The 22914-nt window shown below is 41.2% G+C and overlaps 1 protein-coding gene across 4 annotated transcripts in view; it reads right to left on the reverse strand.

The window, feature by feature from the left end:
- Nucleotides 1-383: 383 nt before the first annotated feature.
- The window catches only part of METTL6 (methyltransferase 6, tRNA N3-cytidine), a 56030-nt gene continuing 33499 nt past the window's right edge, over nucleotides 384-22914 (reverse strand). For 2 of the 4 annotated variants that reach the window (XM_069211934.1, XM_069211935.1), the window contains exons 5-7: nucleotides 19890-20060; nucleotides 5304-5445; nucleotides 1703-1983 (exon numbers count right to left, since the gene is read on the reverse strand). In XM_069211934.1, coding sequence (XP_069068035.1) covers nucleotides 1835-1983; nucleotides 5304-5445; nucleotides 19890-20060 — 462 coding nt within the window. In that variant the 3' untranslated portion in view covers nucleotides 1703-1834. Of the gene's footprint in view, nucleotides 1984-5303; nucleotides 5446-19889; nucleotides 20061-22914 lie in introns of all 4 variants that reach the window. The other 2 variants (XM_069211933.1, XM_069211936.1) reach the window with 2 other exon arrangements.

A 22914-nucleotide genomic window follows, 5' to 3' on the forward strand; every position in this document is an offset into this window, starting at 1 on the left:
AGCTGCAAGGTGTACTAATCTTAAAAAAACCTAAATAGACCATGCCAAACCAAAAGACATGACTGGTCAAACCTTTTCTCATTATTTACACTGCTGTCTAGTTGAGGATGGTTAAACGGTTACAAAGGCTGACACTTACAACAGCTTAAAAATACAAGCATTGGTGAAGCCAATAAATATTGTCCATGTAAGCGCTTTTAGCTTTGCTAATGTGTTTTAGCCATGTTGTAGAGCACTGTGTCTTTTGTGCAGCGTGGCTAAATGTTGTTAATATTTTTTTTAAAAGCTAGGATGGAGCAAGCAAAAAAAGAAAAAGTAGGACATGACGCACAGAAGCAACACAATGGGAATACGAAATAAAAAAAATAAAAATGACAGGAAGAAATAATTTAGTACTTTAATCACAATCAAGGTGAAGCAATCAGTACTTAGTCTATGCTCCACACGAAAGAAGAGGAAGTTAAGTCAGCATGTGATGACCAGTTACGAGGCAGCAAGTAAAAGTGACAAGCCAACGAATGGTAAGAAGTGGACTGGCTCCAAACCCCTTGTAGAAAACAATGTGTCTCACAAAAACGCATGCACTCTCACATTAGCTGCAGCAGGTGAGACCTAAAAATGGGGCTTTTCATACTGGAAGTTATTCAAAGCAAAAACACACAGGTACTGAGAAGTTGTCCAGAGCATTGTGGAGCTTTTTTAATAAAAAGCTGATCTAAAAATCAAGTTTAATTTGAATAAGTACTTTTATGCCATTATGTTTGTCTATAACATTCACTATTGCATAAGTTACCTGTACCTCACCCAGCTAGTTAAAATCTTTTAAGCTTCACTTGCTTCCAATACTTCCCTACAGGCTTGGTCCCGGAGAGCCATTTTCTGGGTGGTAAAAAGGGTCCTTAAGCTTTCAGTTTCACTCTAGGTATCTTCCATTTGTTCATTTGGGGAAGGTGTAGCACATAGAGGCTCACCTGGCAATATAAGTCTTTCAGGCAATACGTTCCAACAGCCCGCGCCCCCCCCCCCCCAAATCGAACAGAACAATGACATTCGAGACCTCAGCTTACAGTCAATATTAAGGAGATTGTAAGGGAGTGACCCAAGAACTGTTAGCTAACAAAAAACAATCTGCTTAATTGTTTATTCTGGAGTCACTTTATGGCCACTTCGAGAAGCTTAGCTGGCCACTACAGTCTTTGGAAAGAATGACTTATGGTAATTAGGAGTGAGGTGTGATCCTGCATCAAACATTCCCAGGGCGCTGTTCTTCTTGTTAATTATTCTTGATCGAAGGCCCCTCCGATGAGCAGTACACAAATGCTTATGGACCCTTTAGGACGCTCTGGAGTGTAGGGCTCTGGGCTCCCAAAGATCCTGGCTATTGACACCCGAAGGCTTGTTGGCGAATCAGGTGTGATGTGGCCGATCAAAGGTTCCTGCAGACATGCAGTGTTGAGCCAAAGTTGGATGCCACCATGCCATGAAGATGAGCACTGCATCCTAATGCAGATGAGACAACCATGAGTATAAAAGGGCAAAGTAAAAACAAATAAAAGAAATAATAAAAGAATGGGGCATATAAAAGAGCAATCTGAAAGTTGAAAATGTAACTATAGTTCTTAGTAATAAACTATATAAAAGTTAGACGCCATCCAAGGCTTTCAATGTTAGTAGGTGAAGGGCACCCTCACATTTTCAAATATATCCAAAATTCACAGAGCAATGAAAGCACAACTCATGTTGTCCAAAATAAGGCCATACATCTGCTGGGCACAATTAGCTGCTGGCAACAGAGGCATACCAAGGTTGGCCAAACACAGTTTAAACACGGCAATCAGGAATCCCCGTGAGGTTTTCGAAATTTGCTTTGGAGGAAGACCCTTGGAACGCAGAGGCCTTCTTTCTTATTGACCGTCTGCCGAAGGACATATTCATTGACCACCTGCTCATACCCTGCAGCAACAAAAAGCTGGCCCAAATGATCTGAAAGTGGAAAAGGGGAACAAAGGAGAACGCGCATTAGAAAATGTAATTACACCAGCCAAAAAAAACAGGTTTTCTAATATTTAATCTTAGCATTACAGTACTAATATTCACCACCTCGTTCATATGTTTACCTTCTCTAACTACATTGAGTATGTTCCTTTAGTGCCCTCAGCCAGTGTAACATTTCACAATCCTTTCAAGACCAAAACATTGTGAGTGGTATTTTTAATTTTATTTGAACTTCTTTAATATGTGAGGTGTACAAAAGAAGTCCCACTGTGCAGTACTGTAAAAGATTAAACGGTTACATTGTTATAATAATAAGCTCAATTGCAGTGTCCGTTATAAAAATAATTAAAGTATAATATTCATAGGTAATGGCAGAGGCAAAAGTTTACAAGAAAGGACAAAAGAGCAGGGTTTTGTTGTTTTCTAAATCCCAAGTGTTTGCAGGCATTGTGCTTTCTCTACTGAAAGAGAAACCCAGATGAGGCCAGTACAATACCAGAATTGTCTCTAAATTCAATAACGCTCCCATTCTGTGGTGCTATGACGTCATGAACGTCCAAGACCACACGCTTTACCAAGTCATGGGTGCAAGACTTAGGACGGTACTGATACGACTCAGATTATGGGCCTGTGTAGTAGCAAAGATGCACGCTTTGTCCTTCACACAATTTTTACAGCTTCATAAAGTGAAAAGCTGTTGAATTGTATTTAAAAAAAGTGATAAAATGAAGCCTTTTGCAACACACAACCACCACCCTGAACCGGAGCCAGCTGTTGATGTGCCTCTGAAGTTTCCTTCCTGCGTACTGCTTTATATATAGACAGAAGCAGAAAAACATATGGGGTAACCTGATTTTTAGAGGTTTCTCACTGCACTCGCATTTCACGTTTTGCATCAGATCCGCACCACAGCACGGCAGAAAGCTGGATGCACACCATGCATAAAAAAGAAGTTACCAAACATGAATTCTCAGTTTCCTGCATGAAACATGAATTCAAAGATACTATGCAAGAGTAACCCAATTACCACTACAGGACTTTACCACCTGAATTTAGTTGGAAGTCTGGATGCAATGCCTGATCATCTGCCTTTGTATCACTACCACAAAATCCACACATGCAGAAGGTACAAGAAAACATAATTTCAAGATCCTCAGCAGCTAATGAGGCTGCTACCAGTACCCAGCAGAGTTTCTGGGGTTACCATGCTAGATATCAGAAGTATCCTACTTGCATGCTATAGCATGCAAAGCCTATTTGATGATTACTTCTGTAAGGACAGCAGAGTGAGATGGCCATTGAAGGGATAAAACCCCTTTTCTCTCTTTTCTGACCAATCCAATTTTCTATCTGTTAAAAGAAGAAGTATTGCACTACTGCTCAGTAAGAGGCTAGAGTGTAAACCAGAATTCGGTCCTAGAAAATGTATTAAAACCAGCACCACATTTAGTCAGGCTAACAAGCAGGACCAATCTTGTCCAAGGCAGGTGGAGGATGGAGGAGGTCCTAATGCTACTACTTGGTACAAAATCTTGTATGTGATTACGAGACAATCACGTGGCACACATGACACAATGTCTAATGGATCTTGTTTGCTCCAGGACAAAAAAAGTACAAATTGAAAATTACAGAATTCTAGAAAAAAAAGCATCAACTTCGACAACTCTGCCGGTACGTCCTGTCCATCAAGGTTTCTGTACCAGTTAACAGCCCATCAAAAGTACACCGTGGGAAAATAAATCACAAACAGAATCACTAATGCGGTCATATGGCAGGACACTGCCATCGTGTATCTCACTACTTCCAATCTCATTGTTGCTGAAATATTTAAAGGTCAATTAAAAGAGGGTGTTGCTCAAGCATTCCATATTTCTCTTTATATAATCAGATTTTCGTTTGGTGAGATGACCATGCGTGATAAAGTATGCTCCAATAGGACAGGAATGCCCATTGTGGCATGGTGCCCCTCACAATGCCGAGACCGGTGCAGATTACAATTACCCTCAGAGCACTGATCATACACATTGAAGCCTCAGATCCTGCCTGCTATTCATCAGATTACAGCATTTACCAGGATGCCATTGTTGAAATTTCAACCTCAGTTTCCTCACTGCTGTTGCACAATTTAAGTTCAATTGGCAATAAAATGTCTCACGAACCTGGACCACACCATTCCAATATCTACATTGTTCCTTTGCTACACCAGCAATCCACTGTGCCAACAGCATTTATGGAATGGACTTGTTTTTTTGGGGAGAGGGATCAAAAATGTTATTTGTATAAAGGTCAGTCACTCCTGTAATGAATGGCACAGGCAAGCTAAAGTTATGCATTACTACCCCAAAAAAGGGACAATAACTAAGAAGTACTTGCTAAAACATTTCCAGTGATAATATTTTTTCAGTTTTCAAGGTATTATTTAGAATTGGAGCTCAATCTTAAAGGCCACTCATATATGTACTTGGGAACACAGCAACATAACAGCTTTGTGTGTTCTATTTGATCAGAAACCTCTTCAAAGTTAAACCCTTACTTTTCATGCTGCAATAACAAGGATTGTGGCGACTCAAGTTCAAAATAAATCCAAATGTAATTATTATGTACATTTTTCTGCATGTTTCAGGTGATGCAAAAATTTGTGAAATCTACAGAGTTTTTTACTTCTAAGCATGGTCCTTGGGATTGTCTTGTGTATTAATTATACAAGGGACCGAAACATCAATTTCTGTCTACAACTTACTTCTTTGAAACTAGTTTCGCTTTTGTCAACACACAAAATATTTTGCTATCAACAGATTCGGTGCCAGTTGTACTGTCTTCTTGCAAGAGTGGACCAACAGTACTTTTTGCCTTATCTATGGACCTGATGGGACTATTTTGGGTCATTAGCCCTCTGGGTTCTAGAAGTTGTGTTACCCCCTCATTACTGTTCATGTCTTTCGCTTCACCTAAAGTGACAAATGTTTGTTTTCTTGTATGTGCCAGAGTACTGAATTATTTTCTTTATCACTTTGATGCTCAGTACTAAGAGATATCTCTATGTATACATACATCGTTGACCAACTCTGTTTATTTCACATAAGTTAGAGTTTGAATGATCCTCGTCAGCTTTTTGTTATTTGGTTTACCATTTAATTTACAACTTATTTAAAACTACAAAACCTCCTTAAGTGTGCTTTTGCATCACGCATTAGATGTTTCGTATTTTGTGTCTGAACCCTAACACCTTAGTAATTATGCTATGTGTTGTACTGATCAGTGTATGAAATTGCAGTTTATTGATATTATAATCAAGCAAGTAACAATACCTTCTGTGAAAAAATACGATCGAGTCCCATCCTGCCTCACATAGAAGTTTTCTCCAAGCTTGTTTCCAGGTTTAAACCGAAGCATGGCGTGATCATACTGCCCATAGTCTCTGAATAAGACGCATCCTCCTGTTTTCAGCACCTGTTAGAAACCACATACATTTGATCACGCAAAGTGCTAGAGTCATGTTTCTTTTCCTTTATTGCTACAGAACACAAAGTAAATGTAATACTGAACAGATAATGCTGATAGTTAATTTGTCGCAGTGTGTAATCAAGACTCAAGATGACGTGTAGCTAAACCTTAGTTCTTCAGCTTGGTCATGTTTTTCTAGATTTACAGATATCATGAAGGAGGATCTTCTATTGATTTTTAAAGCCAATGCTAATTTTTCAGTCGCTTCATATACACTGAAACACCAAAAATGGAGCGTAAAGTCTAGATAGGACACCAATGAGAGCCCATAGCTAGATGGCACCTCACCCATTTTCACACTTAGCATGCATCAAGAATACAATGGAACCGTCTCACAGTATGCATGCAGTCTTAATGTGCCCACTCAGTGTTGAGGGCATGTAGATTACTTCCTAGCGTAAACTAGATTAGAAGCGGGATAACAAGATAAAATGAGATGGACAGATTAACATGAAAACCAAAGCAATATAGGAAGAAATCCAAGATGAGTGAATAAAGTTGTTTACCACCGACAATAAAACTATAAGTGGCCTGATAACTATGGGCCAGATGTAGTAATGGTTTTTACCCATTCTGTGTCTATGGGAAAAAGTGTCCATACATGTGGCCCTAGGAGAGCACATCACTTATTTACCTGTAATCAGAGTACAAGCAGTTAAGCAGGGTCTCTTGCAGTTGGCCAGGTTACCTTGGACAATGCATGTAACCTCCCAAACTGAATTAGAGATATGAACAGGACAGAAACTGCATTTCAAGCTGTCTAGGATGTCTTAAATCATGCCACACTGATTAAAAAAAAGCAGCACTGGGCTGCCTACTATAAATCATAATGGTACACAGAAGACAAACTGTAGGATAGCAACAACCTTAAAGAAGTACCTGCAATAAGTATGGGTTTATTGATTTAATATGGCAGGAAAAATAGCAACAATCTAAAAAAAACACTAAAATGCAACTCTCCTGTGGGTGTGGTTTCCTGGCATGGTGCAGGTAGTTGTGAAGGTGAGAGGTTACAATAAGAGCTTTCCTATTGAACAATGACATTTGAGATGATGCTCAGTTTGGTTTTTGACCTCATGGTAGCATTGAGTCATTCCTGCTAGCCACTTTGATGTCCTCCAGCTTGCAGTGTAGGACACCGGTGCCAAAGCCCCGATATTACTCAATCTATAAGCAAGATTCAACACCATCAACCATGCCATCCCACTAAATGGCACTAGGCTTCGTGGTAACACCTACAGCTTGTTTGCACCCATTTTAGCTGCCTGCTTTCAAAAGGTTTTTCTTCCTCCCTTTTTAGGTACATATATACATATATATGGAAAATGTCACTTACCCAGTGTACATCTGTTCGTGGCATGAGACGCTGCAGATTCACATGCTGTGCATTATCCAGCCATCTAGTGTTACAAATTGTTTTTCTTCGAAGAAGTCTTTTTGAGTCACAACACCGAGGGACTCCTCCCTTTCGGCTCCGTTGCACATGGACGTCGACTCCATCTTAGATTGTTTTCCCCGCAGAGGGTGAGGTAGGAGTTGTGAATATAGTAATAGTGCCCATACATTGGAGTAAGTATGTATGTACATAATGGGCCTGATTCTAACTTTGGAGGACGGTGTTAAACCGTCCCAAAAGTGGCGGATATACCACCTACCGTATTACGAGTTCCATAGGATATAATGGACTCATAATACGGTAGGTGGTATATCCGCCACTTTTGGGACGGTTTAACACCGTCCTCCAAAGTTAGAATCAGGCCCAATGTGTCTTAAAAAGTATTTATTTACAAATTTACAAGTTTTACAGTTTTCATCCAACTTATAACGGCTACAGGCTCCCGGGGAGGTGGAAGGGCGCATGTGAATCTGCAGCGTCTCATGCCACGAACAGATGTACACTGGGTAAGTGACATTTTCCGTTCAATTGCATGTGTAGCTGCAGATACACATGCTGTGCATAGACTACTAAGCAGTAATCTCCCCAAAAAGCGGTGGCTTAGCCTGTAGGAGTTGAAGTTGTTTGAAATAATGTTCGTAATACAGCCTGTCCAACTGTGGCTTGTTATGTTGTTAACACATCTACACAGTAATGTTTTGTGAATGTATGAGGCGTAGACCATGTGGCTGCCTTACAGATTTCTGTCATAGGTATATTCCCTAGAAAAGCCATTGTGGCGCCTTTTTTCCTAGTGGAGTGCGCCTTTGGTGTAATAGGTAGATCTCTTTTTGCTTTGATATAGCAGGTGTGAATACATTTCACTATCCATCTGGCAATGCCTTGTTTGGATATTGGATTTCCTGCATGAGGTTTTTGGAAGGCTACAAACAATTGTTTTGTTTTGCGAAACTGTTTTGTTCTATCAATGTAATACATTAGTGCTCTTTTAATGTCTTTCGGCTACTGAGTCTGGTTGTGGAAAAAAGACTGGGAGTTCCACTGTTTGGTTTAGGTGGAATGGTGATATAACTTTTGGTAAGAATTTGGGATTTGTACAGAGAACTACTTTATGTTTATGTATCTGTATAAAGGGTTCTTGTATGGTAAATGCTTGTATTTCACTTACTCTTCTAAGAGATGTGATAGCTATCAGGAAGGCTACTTTCCAAGTTAAGTATTGCATCTCACAAGAGTGCATGGTTTCAAATGGTGGTCCCATGAGCCGTGTTAACACAATATTGAGATTCCATGAGGTGACTGGTGGTGTTCTCGGGGGTATGATTCTTTTTAATCCCTCCATAAATGCTTTGATGACTGGGATTCTAAAAAGTGATGTTGAATGTGTAATCTGCAGATAGGCAGGTATTGCTGTGAGATGTATTTTAATAGAAGAGAATGCTAGTTTAGATTTTTGTAAGTGTAATAAGTAGCTTACATTGTTCTTTGCGGAAGCATGTTGTGGTTGAATTCGATTATTATGGCAGTAATAAACAAATCTTTTCCATTTGTTTGCATAACAATGTCTAGTAGTAGGTTTTCTAGCTTGTTTAATGACCTCCATACATTCTTGTGTAAGGTCTAAATGTCCAAATTCTAAGACCTCAGGAGCCAGATTGCTAGATTGAGCGATGCTGGATTCGGGTGTCTGATCTGTTGTTTGTGTTGAGTTAACAGATCTGGTCTGTTTGGTAGTTTGATCTGAGGTACTACTGACAGGTCCAGCAGTGTTGTGTACCACAGTTGGCGAGCCCAGGTTGGTGTTATGAGTATTAGTTTGAGTTTGTTTTGACTCAATTTGTTTACCAGATAAGGAAGGAGTGGGAGAGGGGGGAAAAGCGTAAGCAAATATCCCTGACCAACTCATCCATAACGCATTGCCCTTGGACAGAGGGTGTGGATACCTGGACGCAAAGTGTTGGCATTTTGCGTTTTCTTTTGTTGCGAATAGGTCTATTTGTGGTGTTCCCCAGCGTAGAAAGTACGTTTGTAGGACCTGAGGATGAATTTCCCATTTGTGTGTTTATTGGTGAGCTCGACTGAGATTGTCGGACAACTGGCTTTGAATCCCTGGGATGTATTGTGCTATTAGGCAAATGTGATTGTGAATCGCCCAATGCCAAATTTTTTGTGCTAAGAGACACAGTTGTGAGGATTGTGTCCCTCCCTGTTTGTTGAGATAATACATTGTCGTCATGTTGTCTGTTTTGACAAGAATGTGTTTGTGGGCTACCAGTGGTTGAAATGCTTTCAATGCTAGAAACACTGCCAACAGTTCTAAGTGATTTATGTGCAGTTGTTTTTATTGAATGTTCCATTGTCCCTGTATACTGTGCTGGTTGAGGTGTGCTCCCCACCCTATCATGGAAGCATCTGTTGTGATCACGTATTGAGGCACTGGGTCTTGGAATGGCCGCCCTTGGTTTAAATTTATAGGGTTCCACCACTGAAGCGAGAGGTGTGTTTGGCGGTCTATCAACACTAGATCTTGGAGTTGACCCTGTGCCTGTGTCCATTGTGTTGCTAGACACTGTTGTAAGGGCTGCATGTGTAGTCTTGCGTTTGGGACGATGGCTATGCATGAAGACATCATGCCTAGAAGTTTCATTACAAACCTCACTTGGTAGTGTTGGTTTGTCTGTATGTTTAATATTGTATTGCAGAATGCCTGTACCCTTTGTGGACTTGGAGTGGCAATCGCCTTTTGTGTATTGAGTGTTGCTTTCAAGTATTGTTGTATTTGGGATGGTTGTAGATGTGATTTTTGGTAATTTATAGAGAACCCTAGTTTGTGTAGAGTTTCTATCACGTATTGTGTGAGTAGAAGACACTGTTGCTGAGTGCTGGTTTTTCTTAACCAAGCTTCCAAGTAAGGGAATACGTGCATGTGCTGTCTCCTGATGTGAGCGGCTACTACTGCAAGGCATTTTGGGCCAGATGTATCAAGCAATTTTGCATTCGCAAACGGTGCGAATTGCAAAATTCGGCCGTTTGCAAATGCAAAAATGCCTTTCAGAATGTATGAAAGGCATTCGCAGTGCAATTTTAAGGAATCACTAAAATAGCGATTCCTTAAAATTGCGACCCCATTTAGAGAATCGCAAATTGCGATTCTCTAAATAGGAAATCGCAAATAAGGAATCCCTATTTGCGATTTCTTAAGCACATGTATCAAGCATTTCCTAAATGCGAATTGGGCATTAAGGAAATGCAATTACCACCAACAAACGTTTGGTGGTAACCATGTGCAAATTTTAAAAATGCATTTTTAAAATTGACATGTAGTGCACACATGCCCCTAAGGCATGTGTGTGCTTCACATGTCCGTAAAAATATTTTTGGGGTGCAGCAGAGGGGGCCTTAAGTCCCCAGCACCATGGGATTTGCATTTCCTAAATTGCAAATTCCTAACTGGAATTCGCAATTTAGGAAATGCAAAAACATTCGCAACAGGCCCATAGGTGCAAATGGGGTCGGATTCTCTATTTGCGATTCGGTAATAGCATTTGCGAATTTTAAGAAATCGCTATTACCGAATCGCAAAATTCATACATACCATTTTGCATTTCTTAAATAGCGATTTCTTAAAATTTGCTATTTAAGAAATGCAATTTCGTTTTTTGATACATCTGGCCCTTTGTGAATACTCTTGGGGCTGTTGTTATCCTGAATGGTAACACCTTGAATTGGTAATGCACGCCTTGGATTACAAACCTTAAGTATTTCCTGTGGGAAGGATGTATGGGTATGTGGAAATATGCATCCTTGAGATCTAATGTTGACATGTAGTCTTGTTTTTTGAGCAAGGGAATCACGTCTTGAAGTGTTACCATGTGAAAGTGATCTGATTTTATGTAAAGATTCAGTGTTCTGAGGTCTAATATGGGTCTCAGCGTTTTGTCCTTCTTTGGAATTAGGAAATACAGGGAGTAGACACCTGTTCCTTTTCGATGGTTGGGTACTAGTTCTATTGCTTATTTTTGTAACAATGCTTGGACTTCTAGTTGTAACAGGTCTAAGTGTTGTTTGGACATATTGTGTGCTCTTGGGGGCACATCTGGTGGCAATTGTAGGAATTCTATGCAATAACCACGTTGGATAATGGCTAGGACCCATGCGTCCGTAGTTATGTTTGCCCAGTTGTGGTAATATGCAGTAAGTCTCCCCCACACAGGTGTTGAGTGGTGGGGGTTTGTGACATTGAAGTCACTGTTTGGTTTGAGGGGTTTTTGGGCTCTGGAATTTCCTTCTTGCCTTTGGGAATTGTCCACCCCTGTATGTTCCTCGAAAATCTCCTCTTAGGTACTGGCCCTGATATGTGGGTCTGACTTGTTAGGTGGAAGGCTCTGTGGTTTGGGAATAAACCCCCCCTCTAAATTGCGTCTTTCTAAAAGTGCCTCTGTTCTGTGGGGAGTAGAGCACGCCCATGGCTTTGGCCGTGGCCGTGTCCGTGTCCTTTTTGAGCTTTTCAATTGCCGTATCCACCTCCGGCCCAAACAATTGTTCTTGGTTGAACGGCATATTTAGCACAGCTTGCTGGATTTCTGGTTTAAAACCCGAGCTCCGTAACCATGAGTGCCTACTAATGGTTACCGAAGTGTTCACTGTCCTTGCTGCTGTGTCCGCCGAGTCCATCGCAGACCTTATTTGGTTGTTTGAAATCGTTTGTCCTTCCTCAACAACCTGTTGGGCACGTTTTTGGTATTCCTTGGGCAAGTGCTGAATGATATGTTGCATCTCATCCCAGTGTGCCCTGTCGTAGCGAGCCAGTAGAGCCTGAGAATTGGCAATTCGCCATTGATTGGCTGCCTGTGCTGTTACCCTTTTGCCTGCTGCATCGAATTTCCGACTTTCCCTGTCGGCGGTGGTGCATCTCCTGAGGATTGGGAGTTTGCCCTCTTTCTGGCTGCTCCCACTACCACCGAATCTGGTGTTAGTTGCTGTGTTATAAACACAGGGTTCGTTGGGGGAGGTTTATATTTCTTCTCCACCCTAGGCGTGATGGCTCTGCCTTTTACTGGGTCCTGGAACACCTGTTTGGCGTGCTTTAACATGCCTGGGAGCATTGGCAAACTTTGGTAAGAGCTGTGAGTGGATGCCAAGGTGTTAAATAAAAAGTCGTCTTCTACGGGCTCTGCATGCAGTGCTACATTATGTAAGGTAGCTGCCCTTAATACCACCTGCATATATGCAGTGCTGTCCTCAGGCGGTGACGGTCTTGCCGGGTAGCAATCGGGACTATTGTCTGAGACCGGTGCATCATATAAGTCCCATGCATCCGGGTCATCTTGTGTCATCCCCATGTGTGTTGGCGACTGCATTATGGGTGTTGCTACCAGTGATAGGTGTGGTGAATGCAATGGTGAAGGCTGTGGCGAAACCCTTGGTGGTGTCTTGTCTCTTGCCACCTTTGCCCTTGGCTGCATTTCCGCTTCCTGGAATGCTAGCTAGTTGCTTCATTTTTATTGGAGGAAGAGTCTGAATTTTCCCTGTCTCTTTCTGTATGTGCAGCCTCCTTTGGGTATGGTCTGGCTCTCCCATGCCTAGTTCCTGCTCAAATCTGTGCCCTTGCATTTGGCTGGAAAGGCCGTGCTCTTCTGTATAGGAGCCTGTTTTCAGCTCCGAGGCTGCATGTTTTGACACTGAAGGTTTCGGTACGTTTTTTTTCGGCTCAGAGGAAACCTTTTTGACTTTGGGGGTGTCGAACTCTCGGTGCCGAGATGGTTCGGAGCCGGTATCTCGACCGGAGTCGGAGTCGGATGTCTTCGGCTGCTGGGGGGCTTTTTTCAGTGCCGAAGTTTGGTCACCGTGTTTTCGGGTTAAGCCATGGCCTGTTGGCGGTGGCATCCCCTTGGCCTTTATAATTTTCGAGTGAGTCTTTGCCGGGGCTGATTTACTCACAGTTTGTTGCTGCGCCTATGGCTGCTCACTTTCGGAGTCGTCCGATCCCGAATCTTGAATGGAGAATATCTCCTCTTCCTTGACGTCGATCTGTCCGGCCGGTGTCTGGAGTCTTCTAGCTCTTCTATCGCGTAGGGTCTTCTTCGATCGAAATGCCCGACGGGCCTCGCAAGTATCCTCCCTGTGTTCTGGTGATAGACACAGATTACAGACCAAGTGTTGGTCTGTATAAGGATACTTTGCGTGGCAATTCGGGCAGAAACGGAAGGGGGTCCGGTCCATGAGGTTTGGAGATGGACGCGGTCGGGCCGACCAGGCCCCGGTGAAGAGTGGAAGCCCCGAAGGGCCGCCGGAGCGCTTCTTTTTTTCGGTGTCGATGTGCTAACACTAAACCGGTACCGAGCGCGAACAATACCGTCAAATTTTCTGATAACTAGCTAACTTTCCCAATTCGAAATACGGAGCGAAGAGGAACATGTCCAAACCCGATTGCGGAAAGAAAACAATCTAAGATGGAGTCGACGCCCATGCGCAATGGAGCCGAAAGGGAGGAGTCCCTCGGTTTCGTGACTCAAAAAGACTTCTTCGAAGAAAAACAACTTGTAACACTCCGAGCCCAACACTAGATGGCAGGATAATGCACAGCATGTGTATCTGCAGCTACACATGCCATTGAACATTATATATATATAATAATGTGCAAACCCAGTCGAAAGGCAGCGGAATGCTGTACAGGGTCAATGGCAAAGGCAGCCAACGTTATTGGGGAGTTAGCTGAAAGTGGACAGTTACTGCATCATAATGAAATGTTCTTTGTAGAGGTGTGCCTTCAGTTTAAAAAAAAAATGAGCAGGTTTGAGGGCATTCCTAATTAGGCCTAGGCAAAATTTAAATTAAGCCTGCGTAATTCATGCAATTTTGGGAGTTTTGTGTTATTCATAATTCCATAATGTTGCATAATTACAACCGTTCATTGCAAAGTTTTACCACATGTGGGAAGAAAGTGAAAAACGTGAGAGGCAAGTGCTTGCGTCACTTGTGTTTTTCATGCTACATTTTACCACAAAATGCATCTCTGTACATACAAGAAAGCAAATTATGTGAGTTTCACCATCCCCTAGTCCTAATGGGCATGGGGATATTGGTGCAGAACTTGAGTGTATAGATGGAGAAGGCATGTTGCCTTCTTTTTGCGCTTTTACTCTGCACAAATTGGAATCTGCTTTATCCCTTTATTGTTTTTTTTTTAGGACAGGCCATTAAGATAGCCTCAGATGTATTGCAAGAGTATTGTTTCTTCAAAAAAATAATATATGGCATGCATGCATGTAGGGGCTTTTAGTCAGCGGTCTTTATCTGTCAGTCTGTTAAACTGATGATCACACTTTGCTGCCATGACCACAGTATACAGAGCAGGTCAACGGATCAACTGAAGTTATCCACTGGCTACAGTCTGTGCGAGTTATGTCATTTTGCCTGTGCACCACATTGTCATACCCACATTATAAATAGTACACTTCAGGGCCAGGACTAGCAGGAAAATATTCCCTTTTATAATTTTTTTGTTTTGTTTGTTTTGTAAGGGCCAGGAGCTCCAGGCACACACACACACACACACTGTCGAGTATAGCATCCCACTCAAACATTATTATTTTTATTATTTTAAAGTTCCAAAATTGCATCAGCCATCTTGGAATTTCAAAATAATAAAGTATGCTAAAAACCATTCCAAGATGACTGCCCGTACTTGCAAATGCAAGGGCAACCATCTTAAATCGCTTTTTGCCATAAGTATAATAAAAAAATAATTTAAAGATGATCAGCTACAGGAGCACATGGCTGGCATGCCTTATCACAATGTTTTTTCAATACTTTATCATTCCTTCCTGGAGTCTCTGAGGTCCGTATACGGGTGTTCTCTGACACGCCATAACCAATTAAAACTGTAGCTTTAAATTTGATGTTGAGTTTTGACTTTCAACTGAGATTAGAGCTGTAACATCAGTATGCTTCTTACAAATGTGTAAGATCTTTCTGTGTCTCAGTGGAGGAGGCAGGAGAATTGCAGTGAAAGCAACATAGCGTTTAGGTTAGATTATGGTAATGGCCTTTACCTTGTCTCCCCAAATTATCTCCTGAAACCTATAAAGTCTATTCAGAATGACGCACTCAGACTGATTCTGGAGTCCTAAGATTTTTTTTGTTTAAAGCTACTCCTCTCCTACCTGCTCTTCAGTGGCTCCCAGTGGAAGCTAAAATAGCTTTTAAAGTAGGATGATGCCCTGCTCACAAATGGTCTACGGCAGTGAAGCCTCCTCAGTGGGTCCGCGACTGCTTAGAAAATTAAATAATATTAACAGATTAGGTCTCCAGCTTTCAGTAATGACTCACTAGGGGGTCCACGGATTGTGATAAAGATTCAGTGGGGGTCCCCGGGCTCCAGTATTGATAAAGTGAGGGTCCACAGAAGTCAAAAGGTTGGGAACCACTGGTCTACGGTCTTGCTGTGAGTTTTCTGAGTTAGAGTCATGAGATACACCCCTACATGGCCTTTGCAATCAAGCAAAGATGATCCTTTGATCAGGTTCACCTCCACCTGTAGTGATTGGGAGACAGAACCTTTTTTTGGTAGTTACACACACTTTAAAGAAGTCCATGCCACCATTCAGAAACATACCCACAATACTGCCATCTTGAGGTCTTTAAAAACTTTGCAATTTCAGTGTCAAATGGAGTCAAACGTGGTTTGATGCATTTTTGAGGTTAGCCTTTACTGTAAAATGAAACTTGTTTCGGTGAAAAAGCACTTTAGAAAAGATAGTGCACAAAGGATACTACATGATCTCAGAAACTGATCTGCCTCCTCTACGGCACCAATGACAACCAAAGTTTAGAGAATAAGGTTAGATCAAACCACATTAAGGAAATGAGGGTTACGGCAGGACTCAAAATTGTTTACTTGGGAGATGACAAAGCTGAAAACGTAGGCAAAGTTTGTAATCAGCTAAGAGATGAGCCCTCCTACACAAACACCAGGTAGGGTATTCTATTTAAATTGGCTCAAGCCAAATCTCTGGAAAGCACACAAGGGAGCGATGTTTCTGGCCATGTTCCTGGCTGAGGGGGAAAATGGACCACTTCATGACCACTTTAAAGGATCTGAATAGGAAGGAGTAAACGTGGCTTCTGATGGATCTGCTGCACAAAAAGAAGAATGTAGAGCAATAAAAGGTCACATTGTTCACACGTTCTCACGGACACCTGAGTTGACTTCATTTCCATAAAGGAAAGTGAAACACATTAACAAGGCAACTAAGTGCAAGATAGGACAAGTCTTCTGCTGTGTACCAATGGCACCAGGTGGGGGGAATATGAAGACCATATCACTCGAGGCCAAGGTGTAGACTGGGCTATAATCAACTGGGAGGTCCTCATAACCCTGGCTCAGCAGGCAGACATATTAGCTTTCACAAGATGCTATATGATCTTCATGGCAACCACAGCTTTCCCTTTGACTGCCTTCATCACAAGGAAGCAGCTCAATGAGGTAATTTTGACTGCTCACAATCAGGTGTGTCTTGAATGTTGTAATCACTTCAAAGAACATACAGATGCTTCCAACGAGGTGGAGTGACTTATAGTTGTCCTGACTCCACCCAGGGAGCTGTGGCTGTGATTAAAAGAGTGCACTGCCATCATCTCAGTCATAAAGAGCTTTAGGGTCAACTCTGCTTTGGACTGATTTTATGGTCCACAAAACACTGCAAGAGACTGATGGCAATGAAAATTCCAAACTTTACAAAAATCCATATACCAGCAAAGGCTGATGTCACCTTGGAGCACAAGGCGCAAACGAAATATTTGAATAAAAAAGGACCTTCCCAAAGCGGTATTCCCGGACACATGACGTGACTACCCAACATGGTAATAGACCTTGAAAATGTTATCTAGGAAGGGAAAACAATGAGCATGAAAGTAAATAATTGGGGCGGAGTCCTATGGCATCCTGTCCCATTATGTTCAGGTGGATATGGGACTGTGAACACCAGGACTTTCAATTCGGCTGAGGATGTTTGATGCTTTCCTTGATGTTACCAAGCAGTGGTCTAGGGGTGCACCCAAGTGGTACAAACATGAATAGCCAAATGTGGCGAGGAAGCAAAGGAAAGACTAAAATCTGCAGCTGAACAGAAAGTACAGTGTTCCACTTAGTCCACTAAAACCTGGGCCATTCAGGTCCCCTCCGTGTGTGCAGTGGAGATGATGTCATTAAACTTGTTTGCTTGATTGAGTCACACATAGTGTGCAAGGAGACCAGGTGATGGATGAGCGGTGTCCTATGTGAGGATACACTGCATGCACCGGAAGAGACACGGCACAGGGCAAGGCATTTTTTACTTCCCTTGCCCTGGAGCAGACCATGGTGTTTTGTCCCAGAGACCACATAACAGATTGACCTAATCTCATCTCTGGTGGCAAAACGTGTTCTGCGCTGGCCAAATATAAAAGAATGGCCAAAAATAGTTTTGAGGCTTGGCAGTTGTACATGCAGATATGAAGGAGGATATTTGATCAAAGTTCCTATCACATAGCAAAAAGTTTAACAGTTTGACATTTATTGTATGAAATGCCATCAGTGCGATAGCAACAAGTTTGAAAAGAAAATCAATGAGCGTCCTAAAAAAAAAAAAAGCTTTAAAAAGTTAAAATATTTACATTTTAAGGTTTCAATATAGAAATGGGTAGGAAAGGGTTTAGGATATTGTTAGGGATAAGGTAAACAATAGGGTAAAGGGAGTGTTGGTTTTAATCCTCACACTAGGGGTTGGTCAATGCTTAGTTTGTGCTTCTGGTTGGCACCAGCACACATTTTTGAGATGCAGGACTTATTTTATATTATTAGGCTTTGTCCCAGATCAAGAGAGAGAAAGGCAGAAAAGGGAGAAAGAAGGAAATGATATGAAATCACTTTGGGAGAATGCATGTTATTTTATATCATATTTTGCACAAATGGCATTCATAGGTTCCTAGTGCTACTGACAATACACAGACTGTTTATTTTATTGTATATGATTCATGCTTCCTGATTTAAACTTTTGTCTTTTACATTTCACAACCTGAACCTATATTTCTGCTATTAGCAAATTGATACCCACTCAGAGTGTCTAATTGTGTGCTGCATAATCCATGCTCTACCAAAAAATGCTTGTGAAATGCACCGAATTGCTGGTGTATTTAGCATGTATAAGGTCATCTGCATTGATGAACTCCGCTGCCACAACTTGACTTTGAAGTTCATAGAGCACACGCAAGACAGAAACCTGCTGGGTTACAATGTGCACACCTTTTGATTTTCCATGTCACGAGAACCAGATACAGAACGAACACACAGTAATCCTGCTGGTCTTCAACAAAGAGTAAATTCAATCTCTGATGAACCAATAATACAGCTCATGATTTAATTTCCAAAGCATGACAATGATTCATCAAGAGCAAGGATAATGTAGTGGGTGTCAACTGCATCCTACCCTCTGAAGGCAATACGACTATATGCATCTTTACCCTATTGTGTCCATTATTGCTGTTTTGTTATAGTGATTATTCTTGTATTTTTTATTTTCTGGATTCTAGAAATGTTCTTTGTACTACTGCTCTAGGTCTTTTTATGATAATAAATAGGAAAATTGAATTTAAAAGAAGACTAGGTGGAAATGTCCTTGTGCCCAAGAAGTGAAATTCCACCCTTATTGAACAGAGAGAGATTACTCTTAGTTGAGCATTACGTATGGAGTTTAAGAAACGATATTCAGGTGCAGCTTGAAAAGAAAGCATAAAAAGGTGTCGGAGATAGTGACAAATTTCCAGATAAGAGAATGTTCAGTGCAGCTCATCTAGCAATGCAAGCCTTACTTATGTACTTATGGATTGTCATCCTTTGCGCTCATCGTATCGGGTGAGAACATTAATGGATGAATGATTACTTGAGTCAATCAAGAAATGCCTCATTCTCTGTTTGTTTCAAAGCAATAAAACGAATTTGACCTCTACAGACTATAATAGCACTTCTTCCATTTAACTTGATAAGTCATTTCTGGTATACATTTCCACAACTGAACTTCTTACTTTTCGTCTTGATAGACTGCATATCTCACAAAGTTCTTACATATATGTTGATTTCAAGGATGGATTAATTCTTCCGAACATTCACCTTTGTTCTATGCCTGGGATAGATTATTTTTCTTTTCCCCGAAAAAAGGTTGCCGATTGGAATTTTTTTGCTTGTGATCCCCTGTGGCAGGGACTCTTCCCCACCGTTCAGCTCTTCAATAATTTGTTACCCACCTTTTTTCTTTAACTATAGTTTCAGTATATTTTCAGGTTATGTTATGAGTTTTCCTATGAAAGTATTTTTAACCACTTATTTTCAGGAGATGGCTTTGGTTTGTCTCTAACACTGCTGACGGTACCTGTTTTTTTTGTTTATTGTGAAAGAAAAATAGCACTCTCAAATAGTAATTATCGAGTAGTATCTTAGTTTTGTTTCTGTGATATTACAATTCTACTTAAAAATACAAACGTTCAGAGGACATAAAACACATGTATCAATTACAAAATCTTAAAATAAAAATATACGAGATAAAATGTATAAAGAGAAGCTTGACATGTTCATGCAACATATTGGTGGTAGAAGCCACAACTTTGGAGTTAAATGTCCAGAAGAAACCTGGGCTGAAACAAAAGAAGGAAGAAGAGAAAAAAATACTTCTTTAACGAGTAACAGGAGTACACAGGCGTTGGCAGAAGAGGAGCAAATTTTACATCACCAAGTGAAAAGTCTGGGGAAGCAAACTGGCTCTGGAAGTAAAAACCAGTGGCAGCATAAGTAAAACAAGTTATTCAGTCTTTCTGCTATCTATACCTAGCATGCTGCGCTGGAGGTCATGCACGTTTTCCCCAGCATGCATTCTCTCAGGAAATGTTGCTTTACTACCCAATTTGCTATGAGTAATAAAATACATTAAGAAGTCTAAATAAGTATTTAATTGCACTTTACCTTATAAAAGTTTTGTAGCACATGTTGCATTTTGTCAGGGTGAATGGCAGAAAGGACGAATATTAATGTGACGACATCTACGGAGTCTGCGGGCACATTGTCCAGAAGATCATCTTTGGTCAGATCACACTGGAAGACTTTACATCTCTCTGGATCATACAAAGGATTTTGCTGAAAGAGGTGAGCATAAGTAGTGCATCACTGAATTAAATCACTCACGGAGACACAGTGTTCAGAGCAGACAGGGTTAGCTTCTCAAATGGGAGATACCTGATTCCACACACTGACATGTTGCCTACTGTGTTCACCTTTTGGAATTGTTCCATTGCTTAAATTAGTTTATTGATTAACTCAGTAAATGTTGGTAGCCCAGTTCATTGCAGGCTGGCTGTAAAAACATTACCTTGTTCTGAACCTACTCTTTTGCCAATGGGCAGCATTATTTTGGCTGTGACCACTATTTGCGAGGCCACTATAGTGTCAGGAACAAATAATCAACTAAGAAGACACTTACGTTGATCAGGAAAATCTCTTTAAGAGGTCTTAACAGAGCCCATAGTGAAAAAAGAAACCCAATGCCTATTGTACAATTGGATAGGATGCATGCAAGATACCAGATGCACAGGGCACATCCAGATAGGATACACACTATAACTACCATGCGTAGGCATCCCTGCTGCACTCCTTGTGGGAACACCACTGCCAATCATTCCTCAAGAATGGGATAAAAATGGTAACGGAGAAGTGTGGCATGCTTATGTCAATGAATCCCGCCCCTTAGTTAGAGAAAGAACGATTATATCAAATGCTTTTATAATTTCACTTTAAAAAACCACTGCATAATGGATCACATAAGTGAATTTTTACATGACAAGATTCAAATGTTAGAGGCACAATTTACAAAAGGAAATTTTGCTGTCCCCTTATTGTTTTTTTTTTTGTGGTCAGACATCATCCAATATTTATTCATTATCTCGCTGGGGACACAGACCAAGTTTAGGCCACATGAAAAATAGTTTATTTATAAAACACAACTTATCACCGGAGGGCATCACAGCACAAAAACAATCACCCTAGAAGGATCAGCAGTGACAAAGAAAACAAACCAACTCAATCACAAATGAACAGAAACTTTCTGCTTTTCACTTTCTTCAGAAGCGTGTCGCTTAGATTTGTCAGAGATGGACAAGGTGCATTTCATAGCATCTGGCCCAGAACCTTAAAGATTCTACTTCTGCAATAGGCTCTGTTGTAAAGTGGAGACTTTACTAGCTGGAGCAAACTCGACCCAAGAGATTAAACTTGAATATGATGCAACAGAAGGCGGAACAGCAGTTTTGAGACGGTGCAATAATCGGATCACTGCACAATCATAATTCTTTAAATTGTGGACCATGCTGGAAAGGAAGCCAATAAAGAGAGTTGTGTTTTGTTGGAACAGCATCTTCTATGAGAAGCCCTAGACAACCTATATCATATTATTCATGAATCTCTTCAGCGTCCTCACCTGTATCTCAGGAGGTCTGTGGTACACTGCACTGCCATTATTAAGGTTGGTCATGACCACAGATATGAAAACTAAGGTGCACATCCCCTGAAGATGAAAAGGTAATATCTTCAAGGTGCAAAGAAGCTTGAGACAAGTGAACCACACTTTTAGGATCTGGTAGTCAATGGTCAAATCAGTCTGCAGGAATTTTGGCTTTGGGTCCCGGGATAGAAAAATCCACTAAAAAGGAAATCCATAACCTGTCCTACTAGACAGAAAAATAATCACTTCTCACCAGGTGTGATGCTATTAATTGTGTTTGACCAATGACTGTGTTTCACCACTGCGCATATTAGTTGCTCAATGTTCACCAGTAGCACATTATATGTTTTGTTCAGTTTAGCTGCCTATTGGCTTTGACATGGCGTTATCCATTACATTCTGTATTCAGGTCAGCTGCCTATTGGTTTTGACATGGCATTAGACATTACATTCTGTATTCAGTTTAGCTGCCTATTGGCTTTGACATGGCATTAGCCATTACATTCTGTATTCAGTTTAGCTGCCTACTTGGTTTGACATGACATCAGACATTACATTTGATATTTAGGTTAGCTGCCTATTGGCTTTAACGTGGGGTTAGACATTGCAGATGAGCTGTGTTTTTTCCAAGCTGTGTTTTGCCACATGGTAGACCAAGCTGTTTTCTTCACACCAGACCTTAGCTGAAAAGAGCACGTAGATTTAGTGTTTACCTCGCAATCCAGTCTCAGAGCAAGTGAGCTCGGGAGAATTGGCCACTCTCCAGGGTTCTTCGGTTCTCACACCGAGTTTGCTTTTAAGGATGACTCTGTGCTACAGCAGGGGTAGATTGAATCTGCTTGACTTCAGACAGGAACGTAGACGTCAGTTGCCTGTCTCCAGTTTGGGTAGAAAATCCCTTTCTCGCAGTTGACCGGAGTCATCAACTTGCAGACCCCAGAAAGATGAAGCTGAGCTATAGGCCCTACGGTGATGAATTTTGACTTTTATGCTTTGCTTTGAAGTTATGCTATAATATAATCACCTATATTTGCTGTGTACATTGCAACTGAGAAGTACTTTGATATATTTTGCTTTAATTGCTGCGACTACCTTTGAACGTCTGCTTCCAATCTACTAATTTCGTCTCTCAAGAACCTTGCGGTGAAGTCATAATAACAATAAATGTCTTCTTTAAACTCAGAAGTGCATTCCAGAGAGGTTCTGTAAGCTCGGTTATGAGATAAGAGCAGGAAAGCAGAACACCAGGATCTCTTTCATATTCCCATTCAGTTTCAATGACATCCAGTTCTGTACAGCAGCAAGATACATTATGAAGACACACAATCTTATTCAAGGCTGGTGGGCAAACCTAGCAAGGGCACACCTCTGGTATTTCTCAGCTCAAGGGTGGTTACCAATACTGTCTCTCTGCTGAGCCCTGCATAAAGGGCTGTCTCCAGTCTGCCATTCCAAGATCTCTAAAGTACAAGAAGTTTAGCCAAGTACTGCTCT

Source organism: Pleurodeles waltl, chromosome 10, assembly GCF_031143425.1.
Source record: "Pleurodeles waltl isolate 20211129_DDA chromosome 10, aPleWal1.hap1.20221129, whole genome shotgun sequence".
Taxonomy (NCBI): domain Eukaryota; kingdom Metazoa; phylum Chordata; class Amphibia; order Caudata; family Salamandridae; genus Pleurodeles; species Pleurodeles waltl.